General features: G+C 41.1%; 1 protein-coding gene across 2 annotated transcripts in view; it reads left to right on the top strand.

Annotated features, from left to right (window-relative positions):
- Window positions 1-420: 420 nt before the first annotated feature.
- Window positions 421-21,782, top strand: part of GORASP2 (golgi reassembly stacking protein 2) — a 30,700-nt gene continuing 9,338 nt past the window's right edge. Inside the window, exons 1-7 of one of the 2 annotated variants that reach the window (XM_036421248.2) lie at window positions 423-652; window positions 13,012-13,092; window positions 14,105-14,308; window positions 14,683-14,769; window positions 15,764-15,894; window positions 19,801-19,933; window positions 21,448-21,571. In XM_036421248.2, coding sequence (XP_036277141.1) covers window positions 590-652; window positions 13,012-13,092; window positions 14,105-14,308; window positions 14,683-14,769; window positions 15,764-15,894; window positions 19,801-19,933; window positions 21,448-21,571 — 823 coding nt within the window. In that variant the 5' untranslated portion in view covers window positions 423-589. Of the gene's footprint in view, window positions 653-13,011; window positions 13,093-14,104; window positions 14,309-14,682; window positions 14,770-15,763; window positions 15,895-19,800; window positions 19,934-21,447; window positions 21,572-21,782 lie in introns of both variants that reach the window. The other variant, XM_036421249.2, reaches the window with a different exon arrangement.

Here is a 21,782-nt window from a genome sequence, read left to right as displayed (position 1 = left end):
ACGTTTCCCTTTATACAGCTGAGCTGAGCTGAGCCCACACGGTCCTCATTCTACGGAGAGACACTGTCACCCTCCTCTGTACAACCTGGGAGAAGACGCAGGGGATGGCGAGGAAGCATCGTGCTTGCCTTCACCCCTATTCTTTCTAGCAGCCTTCTTCCTGTCTCCGGCCACAAGAGGAGCTACTGCCTAGCAGCCGTTCTTCCGGGAAAGAACCTTTCGGGAGGTGAATCTTGTCCCATCCGGGGTCCCGTAGCCAGGTTCCCAGGCAGGGCGAACGGTACGTCTGCTCTTTCTCGCGAGCACGAGGAGGCCCCGCCCCGCTCTCCTCCTCCGGCCCCGCCCACTCCACCTGCGCACGCTACGCTCCGACAGTTCCGGGGGGCTCGCGGCAGGTGGCGCTGTCGGCGGCGTCGCTGGGGCCCCGGCTGCCGCGGAGACGATCTCCCGGCGGGCAGTGCGGCCCGGCTCCCCGGCGGCGGCGAGTGCCACGTCCCAAGTGCTGAGCGGAGGAGCGCAGTAGCGGGCGGTTGGCGGGGGGCGGGGAGCAGCGCGGAGCCCGGCCCGGCCACTCGCATCGCCCGCCGCCATGGGCTCTTCGCAGAGCGTCGAGATTCCCGGCGGCGGCACGGAAGGCTACCACGTCCTGCGGGTAAGAGGTCCGACGGCGGCCCGGGAGCGGCGGGCGGGCAGGACCCAGGCGGGCCTTCCCCGAGGCTGGCAGGCCCGGCCTCCCGGCGCAGCGGCGGCCGCGGGCGCTGCGGTGCGGAGGCCGGTGCTGGGCTGCCCTCGCGTCCGCCGGCCCGCGGCCCCGGGCCCGGGTCCCCCCGCCGCGGCGGGAGGTCGGGCCGGAGCGGAGACGGCGTCCGGGCCACTTCGCCGGGGAACAAACTTGGCTGCTTTTCCTCCTCGGCGCGGCGTTCTCGGCCCCCTCCCCCGGAATCCTTAGCGCCCGAAGTTAAGTTAATGGAAGGGCAGGGGGCAAACTCTGCCAAGAGGGGACGGAGGCTGTCTCTGGAGCTTTTCCGGGAAAAGGAAGCCTCGGCGGAGGATGCGACGGCAGGTGTCCCTGCACCTCGGCGCCGCCGCCGGTCCGCAGAGGCCGGGACGGCAGACGGGACGGAGCGAGGAGGGGGTCTGGCGGCCTGAGCGGACTTGAATTTGACAGTCGTTCCCCCCCCTTCCCCCCCCCCCAACCCTCTCTCGTGTCGCTCCGCACCTTCCCAGTCCTCCCCTTCCACACCTCCCGGCCGGGAACTTCCGTTCTGCTCTTCCTGAGCCTGCTCAGGGCGTGGTGGAGATTTAAGGTTCAGAGCCTCAGTGGGGTGAGAGGAAAAGGAGAGAGGGGAACGTTAAAAAAAGAAAAGAAAAAGAAATGTAGGTAAACAAAGGAAAGCACCAGTCACCAGGATGCAGGGAAACACAGCACCTCAGAAGGCGTTAGCTGCACCCCTGCTTGGGGAGAATGCAGCGTGTCCTCCTCTCCTCGTGGAGCTGGTCTGGGAGAAGCATTGAGGGTGGTGGCCTGGGACCCCTGCGTGGGGCAACGTGATCGTCCACAGAGGGGCCCCAGTTGTAGCGACCTTTCGGGGTGCAATAGAGCACCACTAGGTATTGGCTTCTCACGGGCAAGAAAGGGCCTTTTTCACTGAACGTGAGAAAGTGCATTTCCTGGTGCTTCGTCACCTTCGGGCTTACGGCCCATTTTTAGGCAGACACACACCCTCAAAAAGTACCCACATATCTGTGTGACAGGGCTGTGATCAATCACCTTTCTGATCTTACGGGTTATTGTACCCAGTCTCTCCACTGCACTAGAAATCCCTCTTGAAGCCGCACGCTGACTGGAAAAAAAGATTTTCGCAGCAAAAGCAAGAGAATCTATTAATAAATCACATTATCTTCCTTTTCCTTCAGTTAAGCCAACCCCCGCGGACTACAGAGATAGGGGAAATGGGAGAAGTGTCAGATTCCAGATGTGAAGTGCACGTTATTATCTGGTTTGATTTTGAGTTTTCTGCTCTTGGCTGTGTTATTCAGTGACTGATTGTAGCCATGAATCCTTGGGGATTTGTGATTTTTTTTTTTTAATACGTGCAATTAGTAAAGCACAGTGTTAATGAGTTTAAAAGGTCTCCTAGAAAGCTGTACTCATCAAAAGGATTCCAATTCTGTGGCTTATGTTAATAACTTCATTTGCCATAAAACAAATTGAAGTGTATTTTTTTCACATAGGTGCACCTCAGTAAATAGGCACTCATACATATTCTATAGTTCAGATGTTATTAATCTGTGAATCTGATTTTTATTCTTTTATATATATATGTATTTTTTTTTTATTGATTTTTTTACAGAGAGGAAGGGAGAGAGATAGAGAGCTAGAAACGTCCATGAGAGAGAAACATCGACCAGCTGCCTCTTGCACACCCCCTACTGGGGATGTGCCCGCAACCAATGTGCATGCCCCTGACCAGAATGGAACCTGGGACCTTCCAGTCCGCAGACAGACACTCTACCACTGAGCCAAACCGGTTTCAGCTGAATCTGATTTTTAAAAGCACTAGGGACAACCTTTGTTTTCTATCTGCATCTGAAGCAGTGTTGCAAAAGATTAAGTAATTCTTATTTTGTTCGAGTTTTATAAGAGGGAGCTTTAAAATAATAATCATCTAATTTAGGGTAATTTTTTAAAATCCTCACCCAATGACATACTTAGAGAAAAGAATGTAGAAAGAGAGAAGGAGAGAAACATCTATATGAGAGAGAAACTAATCAATTGCTCTCTGTACTTGCTCCAACCACCAGGGATTTAACCCAAAACCTAGGTATGTGCTCTGACCAGGAATCAAACTAGCAACCTTTTGGTGCACAAGACTATGCTCATCCACCTGAGCCACTTAGACCAGGCAGAGAATTTTTTAAATGTTTCTAGTATGTAACTGCTCTGCCCCGGATTCTGTAATTGGTATTCTTATCTTTGTTTTCAAAGTGGCAAGTACTATGTTAAATCCCAACATATAAAAAGATCTTCCTTTCATTTGTTACTACCCATCACGAATTCGTGCATGGGTGGGGACCCTCTAGGTGGCCTTCAGGAATCAGGTGAAACCTGCGTCCAGCGCCACCTGCAGCTCCTACCTGCCGCCCCTGCTCATCCCGGCCCCCTGTGCCTGCCGCAGGCTCGTGCCCAGTCAGGCCCAACACAGAGGCTCTTGTGCCGCTGCAGCAGCAGCATTTGCCAGCCATGAGCCCTGCATCTTATTGCCTCCCAGGGGGCGAGGCCTGCGGGATTCAGCTGAAGCTGGCTCCGACATCCCACCGGGGGTCCTGGATTGGTCCTGGATTGCGAGGGCACAGGCCGGGCCGACCTCGGGAGGCTCCAGGCCGGGTCCGGCCCATCTTGCTCTGTCCCCACTGGCCAGACCCCAGCAGTAAGCTAACCCACCAGTCGGGGCAGCTGCCCCCTGGTGATCAGTGCCCGTCATAGTGAGCGGTTGAGCAGCCTTAGCATATTATTAGGGTATTACGCTTTGGTTGTTCAATTGTTCTGCTGTTTGGTCTATTTGGATATTATCCTTTTATTATGTAGAATTGCCTAAATGTACAGCAGTATATTCCACCACTGGATTACTGAGCTTGTAAACCAGAGTATATATGGCAGGTTAACCCTGCAATAAAATCAGTGTTCAACAAGACCTAGAATGATTAAATTAGAAGTTTCATTAACCAATTCCTGGCCATTTCCTTGTTAGTAATAAAAACTTATATGACTGGATTTTGAAATACTAATTTTAGTGACAGCCACATTCACTGCTGTTTTTATTATTACTTTAAAGCTCCTATAGTTCAGATTGAATTTTACAGTTTTTCCATTTTTCCATAGTCATTGTTAGATTCTTCTTTAAAAAATCTTTAGGGATAACCTTGAAATGTTTCCAAATTTTCTGCTTTGAATAGTGTATTTTCCTTTTTATGTTTTATATTTATATTTATATTTCATGTTTGATCCTATTTTATGACCCACTCCCTGTTCTGGAAGTAACCATCATAAATTATTTATTTATTTATTTATTGTTAATCCTCACCTGAGGATATTTTTTTCCATTGATTTTGTTTGTTTAATACATTTTTATTTCCAAGAGAAGGGGAGAGAGAAATATCAATGACGAGGGAGAATCATTGATTCACTGCTCCCTGTGTGCCCCCTCCCTCTTTGGGGATCTAACCCAAACCTAGAGCACGTGCCTGACCCGGAATGGACCTATCACCTCCTGGTTCAGAGATTGAAGCTCAGCCATACCAGACAAGCTCCATTGCTTTCTAAAGAGAGTGGAAGAGAGGGAGAGAGAAAAAAGGAAAAATCACTATGAGAGAGACACATTGATTCTGCCACATGTGCCTTAGCCAGGACCAAGGTCTGAGATCGAACCTGCAAACCAGATATATGCCCTTGATCAGGAATCAAACCCACAACCACGGAGCAAAACCAGCCAGGGCAATAGATAATTGCTTATGTATTCTTTCAAAAATGTTTGATATACCCTCCTCCCTTTTATTCTTTCTTTCTTTTTTCCTTTTACAACTGTTGGAATCATGTGATAGAGACTGTTACCTTGTACTTCTCATTTGATAACCCACCTGCCTTCTTTCCATAGCAGCACATAGATCTGCCTCTTGTTTCACTTAGCTTCAGAGCAGACTCTTGTACCATATTTTGGTTAAGCAGCACCTTCTGGTGTTGGGCATTTAATTTTTCTATTCTTTTGTTATAAGTACATATCTACAATTTAAGTCCTACCTTTTGATTTCACTTAAAATGTATTTTCCCAAATTATTATATTTTAATATTGTGTAATATATAAACATTGAATAGTATAAAATGAGGCGACAGGTTGTCAGAGTTTTTTATTTTTTTACAGCAAACTTTACTTTCAACATATTTTTAATTTTATGGATTTTTTCTAGGAAGCTGCTATGTAATGATGGGTTTTTATTTCCTTTTAGAATTTTATTTCAGATTGTTTCATATGTTACAAGTTACATCATGGGTTGAGTATGAGGAGAATGTGCTCTTTGGTAGAACATCTATAATAATAAAAGAGTAATGCCAGTATGCCTATGAGACCGATGTCCGGGCGAAGCCTGGGCTGTGAGGGGGGAAAGCCCAGCTCCCAGGTGCCTGCTGGTGGCCGAGGGAAGCTGGTGCCAGCAGCTGTGGGAGAAAGGCCTGCTCCTGCACAGGCTTTGTGCATTGGGCCTCTGGTTGAGAATGATGGTTTAGCAGGGAGGCTGGAACTCTTTTAGTCTACTAAAAATTATTTACTACACTACTGTGTCAAGTCCCAAATTGGGATACTGTGCCCTTTCAGATGTGGAAGAGCTCACTAACTCCAAAAGTTTATCTTTTATAACTGAAGGTTTTAGAGTTTATTTTTATTACATCACATTTCCAAATCTTTTCCTATCGTTTTACGTGTCTAGTTGAAATGAATCCTCATTTGGGTGTTACTTGATTGATTGATTTTTTTAGTCTTATGTAACATCTCTACTATTTTTAAAAACATTACAGAAGTGAGGGTGTTAACATTAAATTGAGAGTTAGAGGAGATGATGGTGTAGACAGAAAGTCTTTCAAAGGGACTTCCCTATCTTTTATGTGTGAGGAAGGAATTGATGGTGCAGTAATAAAGAGAAGACACTTTCCACTGAGCCAGTTTTATGGAAACATCTCCATAGTTAGGAAACTTAAGATAATTCATATACCAGCTAGAAACTTGGGGTAAATATATTTTTGTATATCACCTTATAAAATACCTGGTCTGAAAATGTCCATGTTCTGAAAGTAGCCTTGTAATTTCCTTTGTTACTTTAAGGTAGCAGTTCTGAATTCCCCATTAAATAAACCAGTGCAGTTAAGAGAATGCCACCACCACCTTCCCCTGCCTCCCCCAAATTCTTCTTCCCTTCAGCCCTGCTGTCCCTCTGTCCTTCAAGTCAAGATGTGACCCAAATCTAGTATAAAGTGTTATACTTTTAATCCCAGGAGAAGAGATGGATGTTTCACTGGAAAGTAACCAGTATAGAACTATTAGATCTATACACAGATTCAGGCTAAATCTGGTAAAACTTTCTAATGATTGAGGAACAGAAAGTGAGGTGAGAAAGTCAAAAGCTTAATTCTGCTGCATATACCAAAACGTATCTGTTCTGCTGTTTAGTTTGGGGCTGTTACAAATAGTACTGCTCTGAACATTATACTGTATGTATTGGAGAGCATGTATACCCATTTCTATTGGGCATACTAAAGAGTGGAATTTTTGGTCAGAGGTGTGCATATTTAAATATTAATGGATATTGCCAAGTCGTTGACTAACTTAACATTCCCACCATCAGGTTTCTGATCGTTCCATATCCTTATTAATATCTAGTTTTTTCCATCTTTTTTATTTTGACCATTCTGATAGGTGTATAGTGGTATGGCGCTGTGGTTTTAATTTGCATTTCCTGATGACTATTGAACTTGAGTACATTATCATATTCATTGGCCACTTCAGTATCCTTTTTTGTTTAGAGTCTGCTAAAATGTTTTCTCCATTTTTAGCAGCTTTATTGAGATTTAATTTATATACCATTAAATTCAACATTTTAAAGTATACAGTTCAGTGGTTTTTGTAGTATATTTACAAAGCTGTACTACCATCACTAGTATCTAATTCCAGAACCTTTTTATCACAGAGAAAGAAACTGTCTTCTTATTAGCAGCTACTCTCCCTCCTTCCTACTCTCAGCCTCTGGCAGCCACTAATCAACTTTATTTTTCTATGGATTTGCCTTTTCTGGACATTTAAATGGGATCTTACAATGTATGGTCTTTGTGACTGGCTTCTTTTACTTAGTATAATGTTCTCAAGGCTCATTCATGTTCTATCATCTATCAATACTTGGTTCCTTTTTTTCCCCAAGTTATATTCCATTTTATGGGTATTCCACAATTTGTTTATCTGTTTAGCTGAGGAATATCAGCTGAGTTTCCATTTTCTGGCTCTTATAAATAACACAGCTATTAAATTTGTGTACAAGTTTTACATGGACATGTTTTCATTTCTCTTGGCTATATGGGAGTGAAATTGCTGGGTCATATGATTACTGTGTTTAGCATTTTGAGGAATTGCCAAACTTTTACACAGTGGCTGCACCATTTTACATTTCCACCATCGGTATATGTGGGTTCCAGTTTCTCCACATTATTTATTGTCCATCCTCGTTACTTTTTATTAGCCATTCTTGTAGATATGAAGAAGTATCTCATTGTGATTTTATTGCCTATCTTTCTTAATGATTTACAGTATTCTAAATTTGTTCTGAATATAATTCCTTTTTGAATTTGTATTTTCTACTTGTCATTTGACTTGCAGAAGTTTGTAGTTTTAGTCTAATTTAGCTTATCAATTTTTTTTTAGTTTACATTTAGTACTTTTTTGTGTCCTATTTAAGAAGTCTTCATACTTGAAGATCTCAAAAATATTCTGTGTTTTTCTCTAAAAGTGTTATTGTTTTGCCTTTGATCTTTAGATCCACCGTCCATCTGGAATTGATTTTTTTAAAATATATTTTTATTGATTTTTTACAGAGAGAAAGGGAGAGAGCTAGAGAGCCAGAAACGTCAATGAGAGAAAAACACCAACCAGCTGCCCCCTGCACACCCCCCACCGGGGATGTGCCCGCAACCAATGCACATGCCCTTGACCGGAACCGAACCTGGGACCTTTCAGTCTGCAGACCAACGCTCTACCACTGAGCCAGACCGGTTTTGGCTGGAATTGATTTTTGAGAAACAACATTTAAAAAATAATTTTTCTTCCCTTCCTAGCTGGCTAACATTTTGTGTTTTTTAATGTGTGAGAGATAATTAATACATGGTTAGAATAATAATGTAGTGTCCAGGAATTAGTTAGTTATAAAGATTTATCTTCAGGTGGTGATTGAAAAGTTAGAAAGATGAGCTTCAGATTTTTAGGACTCCTGTCATATGTCAGAGACTTAGCTAAGCATTTCAGTACACTCACTCAGTTGCTACAATTTTCTTGTAAAGTAGATGGCATTATCTCTTACTTGCAGATGAGAAAACTGAAGCCCATAAAGATAAACTTTCCTAAGCTTACACTGCTAATTAGTAGGCAAAACCATTCCTCAAAACCAAGTCAGTCTAGCTCTAAAACTCTGTTATCTTCTCATTGTACATTTTTCCCCCCCAAAAAATATTAATGATTTCAGAGAGGAAGGGACAGGGAGTGACACAGAAACATTAATGATGAAAGAGAATCATTGCCTCCTGCATGCTGCCTACTGAAGATCGAGCCCCCAATCCAGGCATGTGCCCTTAACCAGAATCGAACCTGGGACCTTTTAGTACGCAGGCTGACACTCTATCCACTGAGCCAAACCATCCAGGGCTCACAGTACATTTTCTTTAAATCTTGCAAAATCTTATTTAACTTTCAAATTTAACCTCTTCATCTTAAATTTCTGTGATATTTGGCCCAAAAATAAGTGCTAAGTGGCCTGCATAACCATATGTGTTTATATATGTGTATGTATTTAATTAAGATGGTTTGAAGGAAGCATGATAAATAATCAGATCTCATCTGGGACAATTTGAAGTGGGAATCTGATGTTTGAGAGATTAGATGCCTAAGTGATTCTTATCAATGAATAATATTGCCAGAGAAACTTAACTATGTGGATGTTTCATTTGCTATGTTGTAGATCTTATTTTCCATGCTATGAAAAGTAGGAAATTTCCTGTAAGTGTATTAGGGTCAAGAGAGCATTTCCTAGGGCTCCCTCTGCTGGCTTCTTAGCAGTAATTAAGATACCTAAATACCAGAATTGTGCTTGTACTAATGATATAAATAAATTTGGGAAAGAAATTAATTTCAAGGTCCATTAGAAACAGGAGATTGATGTTTGTAGCAAATGAAAATGAAAAATTAGAGTTAGAGACATTTTATTTATTTTAGAATTCAAAGTTAGTTATTGAATCTTTTTTGAGTTATGGGGAACTGGTATTGAAGACTTTGCGTTTCAAACAAATGGTAGTAAAACTTAATACTTGAAGGATGGCATAAGATTCTGTATGTGAGACCAACTTTCTAAGTTGGTGATGACATTTCAAAAAGCATCGTCTTTAGCCTTTTTTAACTAAAAGATAAACTTTTGGCAGCCTCAGTGGAGAAGTGTGAAATTGATCAGTGGACATGTTAGATTCTAAATAAAATAGAATTACTAGGTAATGGACCTTATTAAGTGAGAAATTTCACTCTGAGGGAGCTTCTAGGGCTTACTGGTATGCTAATGATCTTCACACCTGAAGCGTTTTGCATGTAATTGATAAGATTCTAATAGGCATTTCATACCTGGCAGATCTTTATTTTTTTCCCAGCCAGCTGTGACTTGACCTCACTTTTCTTCTTCTTGTAGATCCAAGCTGCCACCATTTTCCTTTCAGAGTTGCCATTTGAGGAGAAATCTATCTGCCATTTCAGGTTCTAGACATTTTGCTTGACAATATAGGGTGGGACAAAGGGTTTACAGTTGTTCATATGGAAAGTTATACAATTCTCCTATATAATGAAAAACTAATAAGCAAATTGACCAAATAACGGAACAATGTTTGCTATGACGTGCACTGACGGGGGGGGGGGGGGGGGGGGGGGGGGGGGGTAGAGGTTGCAAACGTTCAATAGAGGAGCTGCCCCCTTGTGGTCAGTGTGCTCTCAAGGGGAGCACCACTCAGCCAGAAGCTGGGCTCACGACTGGTGAGTGCAGCAGTGGTGGCGGGAGCCTCTCCCACCTCCACTGCAGGTGGGCCGTAAGGAGTGAGGGGTCCTGGACTGCGAGAGGGCACAGGCTGGGCTGAAGGACCCCCCCCTCCTCCCCCCAGTGCATGAATTTCGTGCACCAGGACTCTAATAATCTATATTAATAAATGGCCCGCCATGACGCTATCATGACCAAAGGAGCAGCAGCTCTCGAGGCAGGGTGCAAGCTAGAGCAGCGGAGGGCAGGGCAGCAAGCTACCAGAGGTTGAGGGCTATGACTGGTGGAGAGCCATGAGCAATGGAGGGCAGGGCACAAAGAGTGACGAGGCCAGCTGAGACAAGAGGAAGCAAGCTACTCATGCGCACTGGGCCTCTAGTCTATACTAATAACCGAGGAATATCAAAATTGTCCAGGTCACTGTCACAGTAACAATAATGACCAACAGGCTGCCTGGGGTGACCAGGCTGGCAGGGGGTGAGTAAGGGATGGACAAACAGCTGGCAACAGGCTGCATGGAGTGACCAGGCCAGTGGGCGGAGGGGGGAGGGCAATTAGGGGCGACCAGGCCGGTGGGTGGGGGCAGTTAGGGATGACTAGGCTGGCAGAGAAGGACATTTGGGGTAACCAGGCCAGCAAGTGGGGGGTGGGGTAGTTGGAGTGACCAGATTGGTAGGGGGGCAGTAAGTCGCAGCCAGGCCGGCGGTGGGGGGGCAATTAGGAGTGACCAGGTTGGCAGGGTGGGGAGTTGGGGGCGACCAGGCCAGCAGGCAGAGGCGGTTAGGGGTGATCAGGCTGGCAGGGGGCGCAGTTGGGGGCGATCAGGTAGGCAGGCAGGTGAGCAGTTAGGAGCCAATGGTCCCAGATTGTGAGAGGGATGTCTAAGGGGTCCCAGATTGGAGAGGGTGCAGGCTGGGCTGAGGGGGATCCTCCCACCCCCACATGAATTTTATGCACTGGGCCTCTAGTTAATTAGGAATAAACTTTGTTTCATATACTCACAACTCTAAACCTACTTTTGCCCCACCCTGTATGTAGACTATAATAGCCCCCATTTAAGAAAACTTGAGTATACAGAAACTAAACAAATACATATTGACTATTTTTATTAAAGGTAATACTTTTAAATCTTTTTGGTAGTTTAACTTAAAAAATTATTAAGTCTCACATTTGCAGGGAAATTTGCATAAAGCAAAATCACAGTTTTACTAAGTTAAACATTGAAGCATCCTTATAATGGACAACTAACTATTCCTTATTGTGATAAATGGGGAAAAAATAGTTTTATTTCTTCAGAGGCAATGATAGTATAATTTGGCTTTAAATAAGGTAATACTAATCCAAGAGGCCAGGTATTAAAAGGACATTCTGGGAACAATCTGTGTTCAATTTTGAAAGCATCAAAATTTGTTACTGTGTAAATTGCTATAGATTTATGCATGGATGAATGTATGTATCTGTTATTTCCTTAGCCTCAGAATTGATTATTAAAACTCTTTAGACTTAGAATAAATCAACCTACAAATCTCAATTCAAACTTTGTTTTCATAGAATAGATTTGACGGTATTTAATAACATTAAAGCAGAATAACAATTCCTTAAAACATTATGAAAATATTATAGAGAGATACAAAGTAGATTATATTAACTTTTTGCTTATTTGCCATATTACCAATAATACCAGCTACCAATTTTATTATTTCAATTTCAGCAAATTTAATAAATTTAATCCATTTCAAAGTTGGGTGCTAAACATTTGAGTTGTTGAGAAGCTAAAAGTCCTAATTTTTCACTTAAAGTCATCTATAAATCTGGCTGCACTCTTTCTGGCAGCCTCCTTATTAGATTAATAGTTGTAAAATGTACTTTTGAATTTCACCTCTACCACCAGCCAGCTATGGCCCATAGATAAGTAACAAAATAGTTTTTTCACCTGTAAAATAAAGGACTTCTGATTTTCTAAACATGTAATTCTGTCCCACACCACCGTGTTGTCTAGCTATACTACCGTATATTATTATCCTCATTTTTCAGACTCCTTTTGGGTTTTTACTTGTATCATTTCTTCAACTTTAGATGTCCTTATCCTCTTGTTCATTTTCACCGTTGAAAGTTCTACCTCCGCCGAGACTGGGTTGGCTCAATGGATAGAGCGTCAGCCTGTGCACTCAAAGGTCCCAGGTTCGATTCCGGTCAAGGGCATGCACCTTGGTTGCGGGCACATCCCCTGTAGGGGGTGTGCAAGAGGCAGCTGGTCGATGATTCTCTCTCATTGATGTTTCTAACTCTCTATCCCTCTCTCTTCCTCTCTGTAAAAAATCAATAAAATGTATTTTTTTAAAAAGAAAGTTCTACCTCCTTTTTAAAGTACAATTCAAACGTTTGTGTGTGTGAAGCTTCTTCAATTGGAATTAATCTTTCTTTTAGAACTTTGTGCCTACATTTAACCCTTACTTTTTTGGTCTTATAGCACAGTTATAAGAAGACTATATGTCCTCTGTCTCCCCTTTCTTTTCTTGCCTATTTCTCCACAGATTATAAATGTTTTGACACCAGCCACATTGATCCTATATTAGTTTTGTAATTGAATTGTTCCTTGCTATGGAATAAATGCTCCCTAAATGTCACTTAGTTGTAATAAATAACTCTCTGTTGTGTCATGTGCTAAATGCTCGGAGGATTGCCCCGAAACCTGCCTCCAAAAATAGAAAGTGGTGGTAAGAGAATCATAGTGAGAAAGCCTCATATAGGAGGTGAACATAAGGAATGGGTAGAATTTAGAAAGCTGCAAGGGTATTTATTTTCTGGATTAGATGAAGAGAAATGAGAGAACTAGTTTGTAGCTATAATTTCTTTAAAATATATTTTATTGATTTTACACAGAGAGAAATTGAGAGGGATAGAGTTAGAAACGTCGATGAGAGAGAAACATCGACCAGCTGCCTCTTGCACACCCTCCACTGGGGATGTGCCCGCAACCAAGGTACGTGCCCTTGACCGGAATCGAACCCGGGACCTTTCAGTCCGCAGGCCGACACTCTATCCACTGAGCCAAACCGGTTTCGGCTGTAGCTATAATTTTTATTGATAAAATTAGTCTAGTTTTACAGAAAGAATGGGTATTAAAAATTTACTTATGATTTTTAATTAAGCTTTGTATTTTTCATATTGGCTTTTTTTTTTTTTTTACAGGTACAAGAAAATTCCCCAGGACATAGAGCGGGACTGGAACCATTCTTTGATTTTATTGTTTCTATTAATGGTTCAAGATTAGTAAGTTCAGCTTTTTGTACCTTTGTGTATAGTATTTTGTATCTTTTAAAAATAGAATTTTTGGTGTTTATTCATTAGTTACAAACAAAGTGTGTTATCAGTTTGTAAAAGTAATTATGTTAGTAAACGTATGAAAATGCCAAATATATAATAAAATACTATACTTGACACGCCAGCAATTATTTTAGGGGGTTAAAAATCACTGGAGACGTTTACTTTAAATGTTAAATATTTAAATTTTTATGCAGAAATAATATTAAAGCATTTGCTTTTTTTAAAGATGTCAAACTTTTGTAGGTAATTGATAAATGACTTTCAACTTGTCAGTTTCTTTGTATATAAGTAATGTTACTAGAACCAGATAGATGTGTTCCAAAAGTGCAGAATTAAAACCACTTTTATGTTGCTTTCAGTTTACCTATAATAAAGCTCTGTAGGAAGGAAATTATATAATTTCAGCAAAGGAAATTCTTACAACAATGGCTACTTGGTTGGCTTATCAACATCTTCTATATAATGGCCTTTTTTCATTTATGACTGTAATGAAATATTTAACACACTGCTTCCATTTTCTTTTTCCTGCCAGTTCCTACTAAATAACTAAACTGTATATTTAGGAGTAGAATTCAAATTAAACTTTAATGCCAGAAAATGTTTTAGATTTTAAAACCAAAGTCATACCAATCCTGTTATGTAATATGACTTCTTATGAAATAATTTGGTGTGTTTTCTTAATCAATAAAGCCCTAGATCACTTCAATCCATGTTAGGTTGCAAATTCCATAATCTGTAGTTAGCTATTAGAAAAAGTCAGAAGTTGTTGCTAACAAGAATTGTTTTTAACTTCTTAACATTCTTTTATTTGGAGGAACATTTGGATGTTAATGAAACCTTCGCCCGTAGAATGCTTTGTGTTCATTAATATTACTCCAATAGACCATAGGATGCTTAAATTAAGACAGTTAACATTGCATTTTTATTTATTAAGAAAAACAATTTTATGTATTCACAGAATAAAGACAATGATACTCTGAAAGATCTACTGAAAGCAAATGTTGAAAAGCCTGTAAAAATGCTTATCTACAGTAGTAAAACACTGGAGCTTCGAGAGACCTCAGTTACACCAAGTAACATGTGGGGTGGCCAGGGCTTGTTGGGAGTGAGCATTCGTTTCTGCAGCTTTGATGGGGCAAATGAAAACGTTTGGCATGTGTTGGTACGTATCACTTGTAAGCTGTTCCTTGCAGTTTAAAAAGAGTGTAGAAAGGTGTTCTACCAGCGGTTATCTCCAGTTTGGTTGAGATTGTAGGGACTTTTATTATTAGGCTATTTTTAGATCTTGAAAATCAGAATTCATTGCTGTTAAAATCTAGGTTATTTTTTTAAATGCATGAGATGAGGAAGAGAAACAAATAATTTATTCATTATGAGAAGAAATGTTAAAGGAAATAGCTACAGAAGTATTTTAAATATTTATTCAAGATTATGTGACATAAGACAATTACAAATGTAGTGGTTTTTAATTGCTCTAAGATTTGGAACGTTACTTTACGTATATTAATTTTGGGGGGTGTTTTTGTGTCACCGTAGGATGTAGAACCAAATTCTCCGGCAGCACGGGCAGGTCTCAGACCTCACAGTGATTATATCATTGGAGCAGATACTGTCATGAATGAGGTAATTCGTGTGTTTATTAAAGAAAATTATATAACCTTCTCTTATTAATGTTTAAGTCCATGAGTATATTTGCCTACTTTGCATTTAGAGTTGAAATTTAGGTCTTTGCCGGTCAAGATCACCCATGCTCGGGAGTTAAACAGAACATCTGGGCGGAGTCTCTTTAGTTTGGCTGTGCGGAGAAGCGCATACCGTACTATGTAGTCGTTCACAGATTTGTGTATGGTATATAAAAATCCTTAATGTACCTCAGGCTAAATGAAATCCTCGTTTTGGTTATTGATTTCATTTTCTCTTCCTAAAAAGAGGTCACAAAATTGGCTCAGCTATTTTAATTCTTTTCCTTGCTTGATGGCTAGAGAACGTATATATTGGTAAATCAAAAATGAGAGAAAAAATAAGGTGCCCAGATAACCAGGTCTTAATCATAGAGAGCAAAGGCAAAATACATAGGATTTGTGTGTAGAAGAGTTTTAACTAAAATTGCTTGACTAGGTCTTGTGAAATTGGACATGTAGTAAATAGGTCATTTATTAAATTAAACCTTGTTTGAATGTCAGTTTTAAGAAATGATTTTGATGTTTGGGGCTAGGCTCACAATCTGTGTCTATGTGTTTTGTTTTTTCCTTACATGAGGTTATTGATTTTAGATATAGAAGGAGAGAGAGAGAGAGAGAGAGAGAGAGGGAGAGAGAGAGAGAGAGAGAGAGAGAGAGAGAAAGAAAGAGAGAGACACATTGATATTGATGTGATAGAGAAACATGAATTGGTTGCCTCCTGTATGTGCCCCGACTAGGGATCAAACCCCCAATCTAGGTATGTGCCCTGACGAAATCAAACCTACAACCTTTTGACTTTTGGGTTCCAACCAACTTAGCCACCCAGCAAGTGTGTTTCTGTTTTTTTAAGTTTATAGGTAATTTTGATATTAGCCAGGTTTGAGACCCACTGTTCAGTAACATAAAAATATTTTTCTCCTGTGATGCTTTTGCAGTCTGAAGATCTGTTCAGCCTTATTGAAACACATGAAACAAAACCATTGAAACTTTATGTGTATAATACAGACACTGATAACTGTCGGGAAGTGATTATTACACCAAATTCTGCATGGGGTGGAGAAGGCAGGTAAGGTCAATTTTAGACTAAATTATAACTGCTTAAAATTAGATGTGTTATAAAAATTGATTGGTTCATGAGCCAAAGCTCAACTACTGAGCCACGCCAGCCAAGCAATAATTCTTTTTTTAAAGTATATATTTAGGAAGACTGGTATATAGACTATAGTCTTTTTTTTTTTTTTTTTTTTTTTTTTTACTGATCTAAGAGCTAATAGCCTTTCTTTGTTTTGTTATTTTAATCAAATAGTTCAGTTTTATATTATTTTCCTAATTCCCCTCTTCAACAATGGGACAATACAGTGTAACTTTATTTAGGTGCTGGGAAGATTTCTTAGACTTTGTGAAAATTGTTGGCTTTCAGAAATAGATAGGCTGATTTCAACCAAGAATTATACAAAATTACAATAACCATAAAACTCAATTTAGAAAGAGCATCAAGCCAAGCAGGTAGGCAGATTTTATAAAATCAGTTTTCTGGACTCTTTATCAAGTCAGTTCCGTAATTTCGGGGGGGGGGGGGGGAGGTGTTGATTTACATTGCTTTTTTTTTTTTTTTTTTTTTTTTTTTTTTACAGAGAGAAAGAGAGAGATAGTTAGAAACACCAATGAGAGAGAATCATCAATCAGCTGCCTCCTGCACACCACTTATGTGCCCGCAACCAAGGTACATGCCCTTGACCAGAATTGAACCTGGGACCCTTCAGTCCACAGACCGTCGCTCTACCACTGAGCCAAACCGGTTTCGGCTACATTGCTTTTTTAAGGTCTTTCAGCTGTTGCTTAAATTGTACAAATTTTTCACTATTTTGAAAGTCCTAAGCCTTTTTTTAATTTGAGGAATTATTAATCACTAGGGGCCCAGTGCACAAATTCATGCACCTTGAAAGGAACTGTGGGCCACTAGGCTGCAGTGGGCATAGGGGCGTCCCAGCGCATTCTCTGTGCCCTTCCTCAGCTCCTCCTGCCATGGACCCCAGCCCCTATCTGCCGGCAGCCCCGCTCCCACCACCACTGCTTCCATGCCTGATGGCGCCGACCCTACTCGCACCTGCTGACAGTGTGGAGTAATTGGGGCCAGCGCCAGCAGCAGGTGTGAGCGGGGCCAGCGCCGTCAGCTGGTGTAAGCAGTGGCTGCTGCCCCAATCACCCTTCATGAGCGGGGAAGTGGAGAAGCCCTCAGCCACCACTCACACCTGCTCATGGCCCCGAGTGATCAGGACTGGCACCAGGTGCTGACAGCGGGTGCAAGCGGTGGGGGACCACGGCGCCCAGGAGCAAAGAATTTTCAGAGGCTTGCTCTAATAACAGCAACTGGCACCCCGCCTTGGTCTGGCACCCCCACTCACCTGCTCCACCATAGCCGATGCCCACCATGTTCCACACTCTGCCGCCTACTGCCGATGCCTGCCATGTTCCATGAGTGGCCCCTGGTGGTCAGTGCATGTCATAGCGACCAGTTGTTTGGTTGTTCTGCTGTTCAGTCTGTTTGCATATTAGCCTTTTATTATATAGGATAGTAATTATTATAGGAAAGCTTAGGGTTTGGAAACTTCCAAGTGTTTTGTAAAAGTTTTGGCATTTGCTGGAAAAAGGACGACTTCGATGATGCAGGCAGAGAAAGCCTCTCTTTGCTCACACTATTACCTTTACCCACACTACCTCAGAGTCTATGTTGCACCAGAATGCTAAGTTGTTGCAATTTGAGAAAATGAGATAGAGGTCTCATTTTAAGAATCTGGTCCACCTGAGGCAATACTTTTTTTTAATATATTTTATTGATTTCTTACAGAGAGGAAGAGAGAGGGATAGACAGTCAGAAACATCTATGAGAGAGAAACATCGATCAGCTGCCTCCTGCACACCCCCCACCGGGGATGTGCCCGCAACCACAGTACATGCCCTTGACCGGAATCAAACCTAGGACCCTTCAGTCCGCAGGCCGACGCTCTATCCATTGAGCCAAACCGGTTTCGGCCTGAGGCAATACTTGATCAAGTTGCCATTGTTCATTGTCCAGGTTTATAATCACAGAAATATGATCTTAAGACATTCAAAGTCGACTAATTTCAGAGGGACTGCCACATACAAACTAAATTTGTAAGGAAGCTGCTGTATCTATTAGAATGGCAAATTTTCAGTTTATAAAGGAAACTAATAGTTTCTCCAGTTAGAACACTTATGTCTGATTAGTACCACAAGATTGCTTGGTGAGCATAGAATCAACATGTAAGGAAGAGGTTCTGCAGATGGGGAAGTCATCACTAGTTCTTTAATTTTTAATTACACTGCTGCATTCCTATTCTTGGTGTCCTCCTTTTCTAGACTCTGGCGATTGTTCCTTTTCTTTGGAAGACATTTTTCCTTTTGACATGACTTAGTGCCATTGATCAGCCATTGCTTTACATAGACCCATACATACCATTTTCCTGAGTCTACTCTCATTTGTTATGTATCTGCTTTTGATTTTTATTCCATCCTCTGAGGCTGACCACATTTCATTCATTATAGCATATTTCTCTTAGTTTCATTCTTAAGTTAGCTTTAAGTTCGCAGGACATCTTGCTGTTGCTTCAAGTGCCTCTATACCTCCACTTAGTTATTTTGATTAATAAGCATCTTGTTTTAAAATGTAGTTACCTCTGAAAGGCTGCCATTGATCATTGTAAATTATTTAATCTTACTCCCTTCAGATTTATCTAAGATCCAGTTCAGTGAGAATTGCAGTTTTGATGGTAAAAGGGAGAAGGAAAAAAGAGAGAAAGAACAAATAATTTTGTAATGTGAAGCATCATTGTGAAATCAGATTTGGATAAGGAAGAGCTAAAGTTGGCCACTGCCTGCTCTCCCATCTTTTGGTGTTGGTAATACACACAGAAATGATAAATGCCTTGGCAGGAGAGAAGCACAGACATATCTGCCTGGCCTACTCAGAAAGTGTCAAGTAGTTTAGGAAATAAAAGCATTCATGATAGAAACAGTTGTAACCTGATTGTGATGGGCCTTAAATACTTTGGTCAGGAATTTGTAAATACTTTGGGCAGTGGGAGGATGATATTATATCAATGGGGGCTCTTTGGTTCCAGACAGTAGAACCCAGCTGTCATTGTTGTAAGCAGACATGACTTTATTGCTGGGGAATCACTCATATAATTAAAGAAACAGTAAAAAATCAGACGTGGGAAGGATAGAACTCAGAACACCTCTAGGAATTTAGAGCAGAAGGACTTTGGCACTTTCATCGGTATTCTACTGAAGAAATGAGCGTCTTTGGTTTTCTGTCACTCCCAAGATTTGTCGCCATGGGCAGGAGAGAGGGATTGGCTTTGGTCATTAGCTACTCCTTGGTTTGGGCAGGAGAGGCCTTCTGATTGACATTCACACCAGTACTGCACACAATAGCAGATAAATCATTCTCCAAAGGGAAGAAGGAAAAATAAATATTGGGAGGCCAACAGACTATGGAAAGAAGCAGTGTAATCATATTATTAAAGAGATGGCCTCTGGTAACAATATTTTGAAATAGAACTATGAGATGTGGAAATGACATCACCATACAGAAGTACTTGGAGCTCTTCTGTGCCAAGACTATGACATTCATTCAGCAAACAATTATTAAGTGCCATGTGTCAGGAACTGCTCAAGGCATTAAACAAAACAAGGTCTCTGCCTTCAAGAACCTTAACATTTTATTAAGGGAGTGTTAGATGGTGATAAATACTTGAAGAAAAATAAAGGAGTAAAGGTAGTGCCCATGGTGGAGAAAAGGGCGGTATTTCATAAGAGAGTGAACAAAGGAACCTCTGATAAATTGACATTATTTAAAAGAATGGGAATGTATTTTTATATTTCAAAACCTCAATGAAATGCAACCTATGACTGATAACAGTAATTTAAAAAAAAAATTTTTTCATAGTCTAGGGTGTGGCATTGGATATGGTTATTTGCATCGAATACCTACACGTCCCTTTGAAGAAGGAAAGAAAATCTCTCTTCCAGGACAGATGACTGGTACACCTATTACTCCTCTTAAAGATGGGTTTACAGAGGTAAGATAACTTTACTACATGATTGTATCATGAAGTTTCCACCAAAATGACTTGAGTGTCGATGTGTGTGGTGGTAGCACTAATTGATGTAGGGAAGATGATGAGTTAGGTATTGACCATGCTGAATTTGAATATCCATTTGGATATCCTACAGGTCTTAAGAACGAAGACAAGGCTAGAGATACAGATTTGGGAATCATCAGGAAAAAGAGGGTAATTTAACCCAATGAGCATTAATAAAAATTGTCAAGGGATTGGCCCCTGACTGAGTCAAGTGCTGGCATTGGAGTCTTGAACGTTTCTAGTATTTAAATGGATGGGCAGAGAAAGGGGACCCAGCAAAGGAAACTCAGGAGAAGCCCAGGGGGAGAACAAAGCTTTAAGAAAAGGGAGATAAAGGGTGAATAATGAATGATAAAGTGATGATAGCTGGTGTTTATTACTTCAAGAAACTTGACTAGGAAAGCTAAGAATGCTAGGTGTGTAGGGACTGTTACAGGATCAAAATGAAACTTCTTAAGGAATAAGAGATATTTGCACAAGATTAAAGCCTTTAAACTGTTTCCTAAGCAAGCCTCACAGAACAATTAACTCTTGTCTACACAACTAATTCAAAACCAAACATCCAAAAAGAAAATGCTACAGTTGTAAAGGAAGGACTGCTACCACTGTCATTTTGGTACACAGTTTAACCAGATTCTAGAGAAGTGAAGAGGAGCTCCCTCCTCAACCCGCCAATGGCTCATGGCCAGAGCCAGCGTAGTTATATGTTCACATCCCCCCCCCCCCCCCCCCCAATATTTGCTATCCCTAACCAGATGAAGCCTCTAGGGCAGTCAGAAGACAGAGGGTGAAATAGCAACTAGGAAAAGGGGCTATTAATGTAAGTTATATTGAAATGTGCTAGAAGGCATTGGAGCTAGCAGAAATAGAGTATTCAGAGGTGAAACCACCTATCCACCCATCTGTATAGAATTCATATAGACTCCCTCATTTTCTCTTGCTTGAAGGTAGAGAGCTGGCTGCCATATTCATTCATTGATGAAAAAAGATAAGGTGTACTTATGACGTGAGGCATCTTGAAACGTCTAAGGAATTTATCATGGTTTTTAGACTCCATCTGATTTCTTCCATGACCAATAAAAGTTTAAAACAAAAACTGGCTGAGAATTCAAAGAAGAAGAAAGCAGTGGTGATATAAGGGTTGAATAAAGTGATTTTTGGATGGTCAACAGGAGAATAGAATCTCCTCCTAGTGTGGAAGTAGCTAGAACAGAGTATGTAACAAGGTATTGCCATGTGTCAAAAGACTGGAAGTGACAGGATGGGAAGGTAGTTTCAGTGCATGGTCCTTGGCATATTCCAGCATTAGGAAGGAGTCTCGGATGGCAGAGCTGCTGGGATAAAATATTTGACATTATATGATCAAAAAATCTGTAGGACTAGTGAGAGTCTATATTTTCTTGTAAATACACTTGAGTAATTTTTTTCTTTCTTCTTTTTTTTTTTGGAAGGTCCAGCTGTCCTCGGTAAATCCCCCATCTTTGTCACCACCAGGAACCACAGAAATTGATCAGGGTCTGTCAGGACTTTCTATTAGCTCAACTGCACCAGCTATCAGTAATGTTCTCAGTACAGGTAACCAGAAAAATGTATTCTGTTTTTCAGTCTACTTTGTTTGACATGATACTCCTTTATGTCTCAGGCTATACAATTTTAAAAAGTCAATGCCAGTATACTTTGAAAACTGTAAATATGCTCTGTATTGACAAGACCTTTCTTAGTACTAAACTTAGTACTAAATCACCATGCATTTGACACACAGCATTTAAACCTTTTCTCAATGTAG

Source organism: Pipistrellus kuhlii, unplaced genomic scaffold (genome assembly GCF_014108245.1).
Source record: "Pipistrellus kuhlii isolate mPipKuh1 unplaced genomic scaffold, mPipKuh1.p scaffold_m20_p_7, whole genome shotgun sequence".
Taxonomy (NCBI): Eukaryota; Metazoa; Chordata; class Mammalia; order Chiroptera; family Vespertilionidae; genus Pipistrellus; species Pipistrellus kuhlii.
This window is presented reverse-complemented; position numbering and strand designations above follow the sequence as displayed.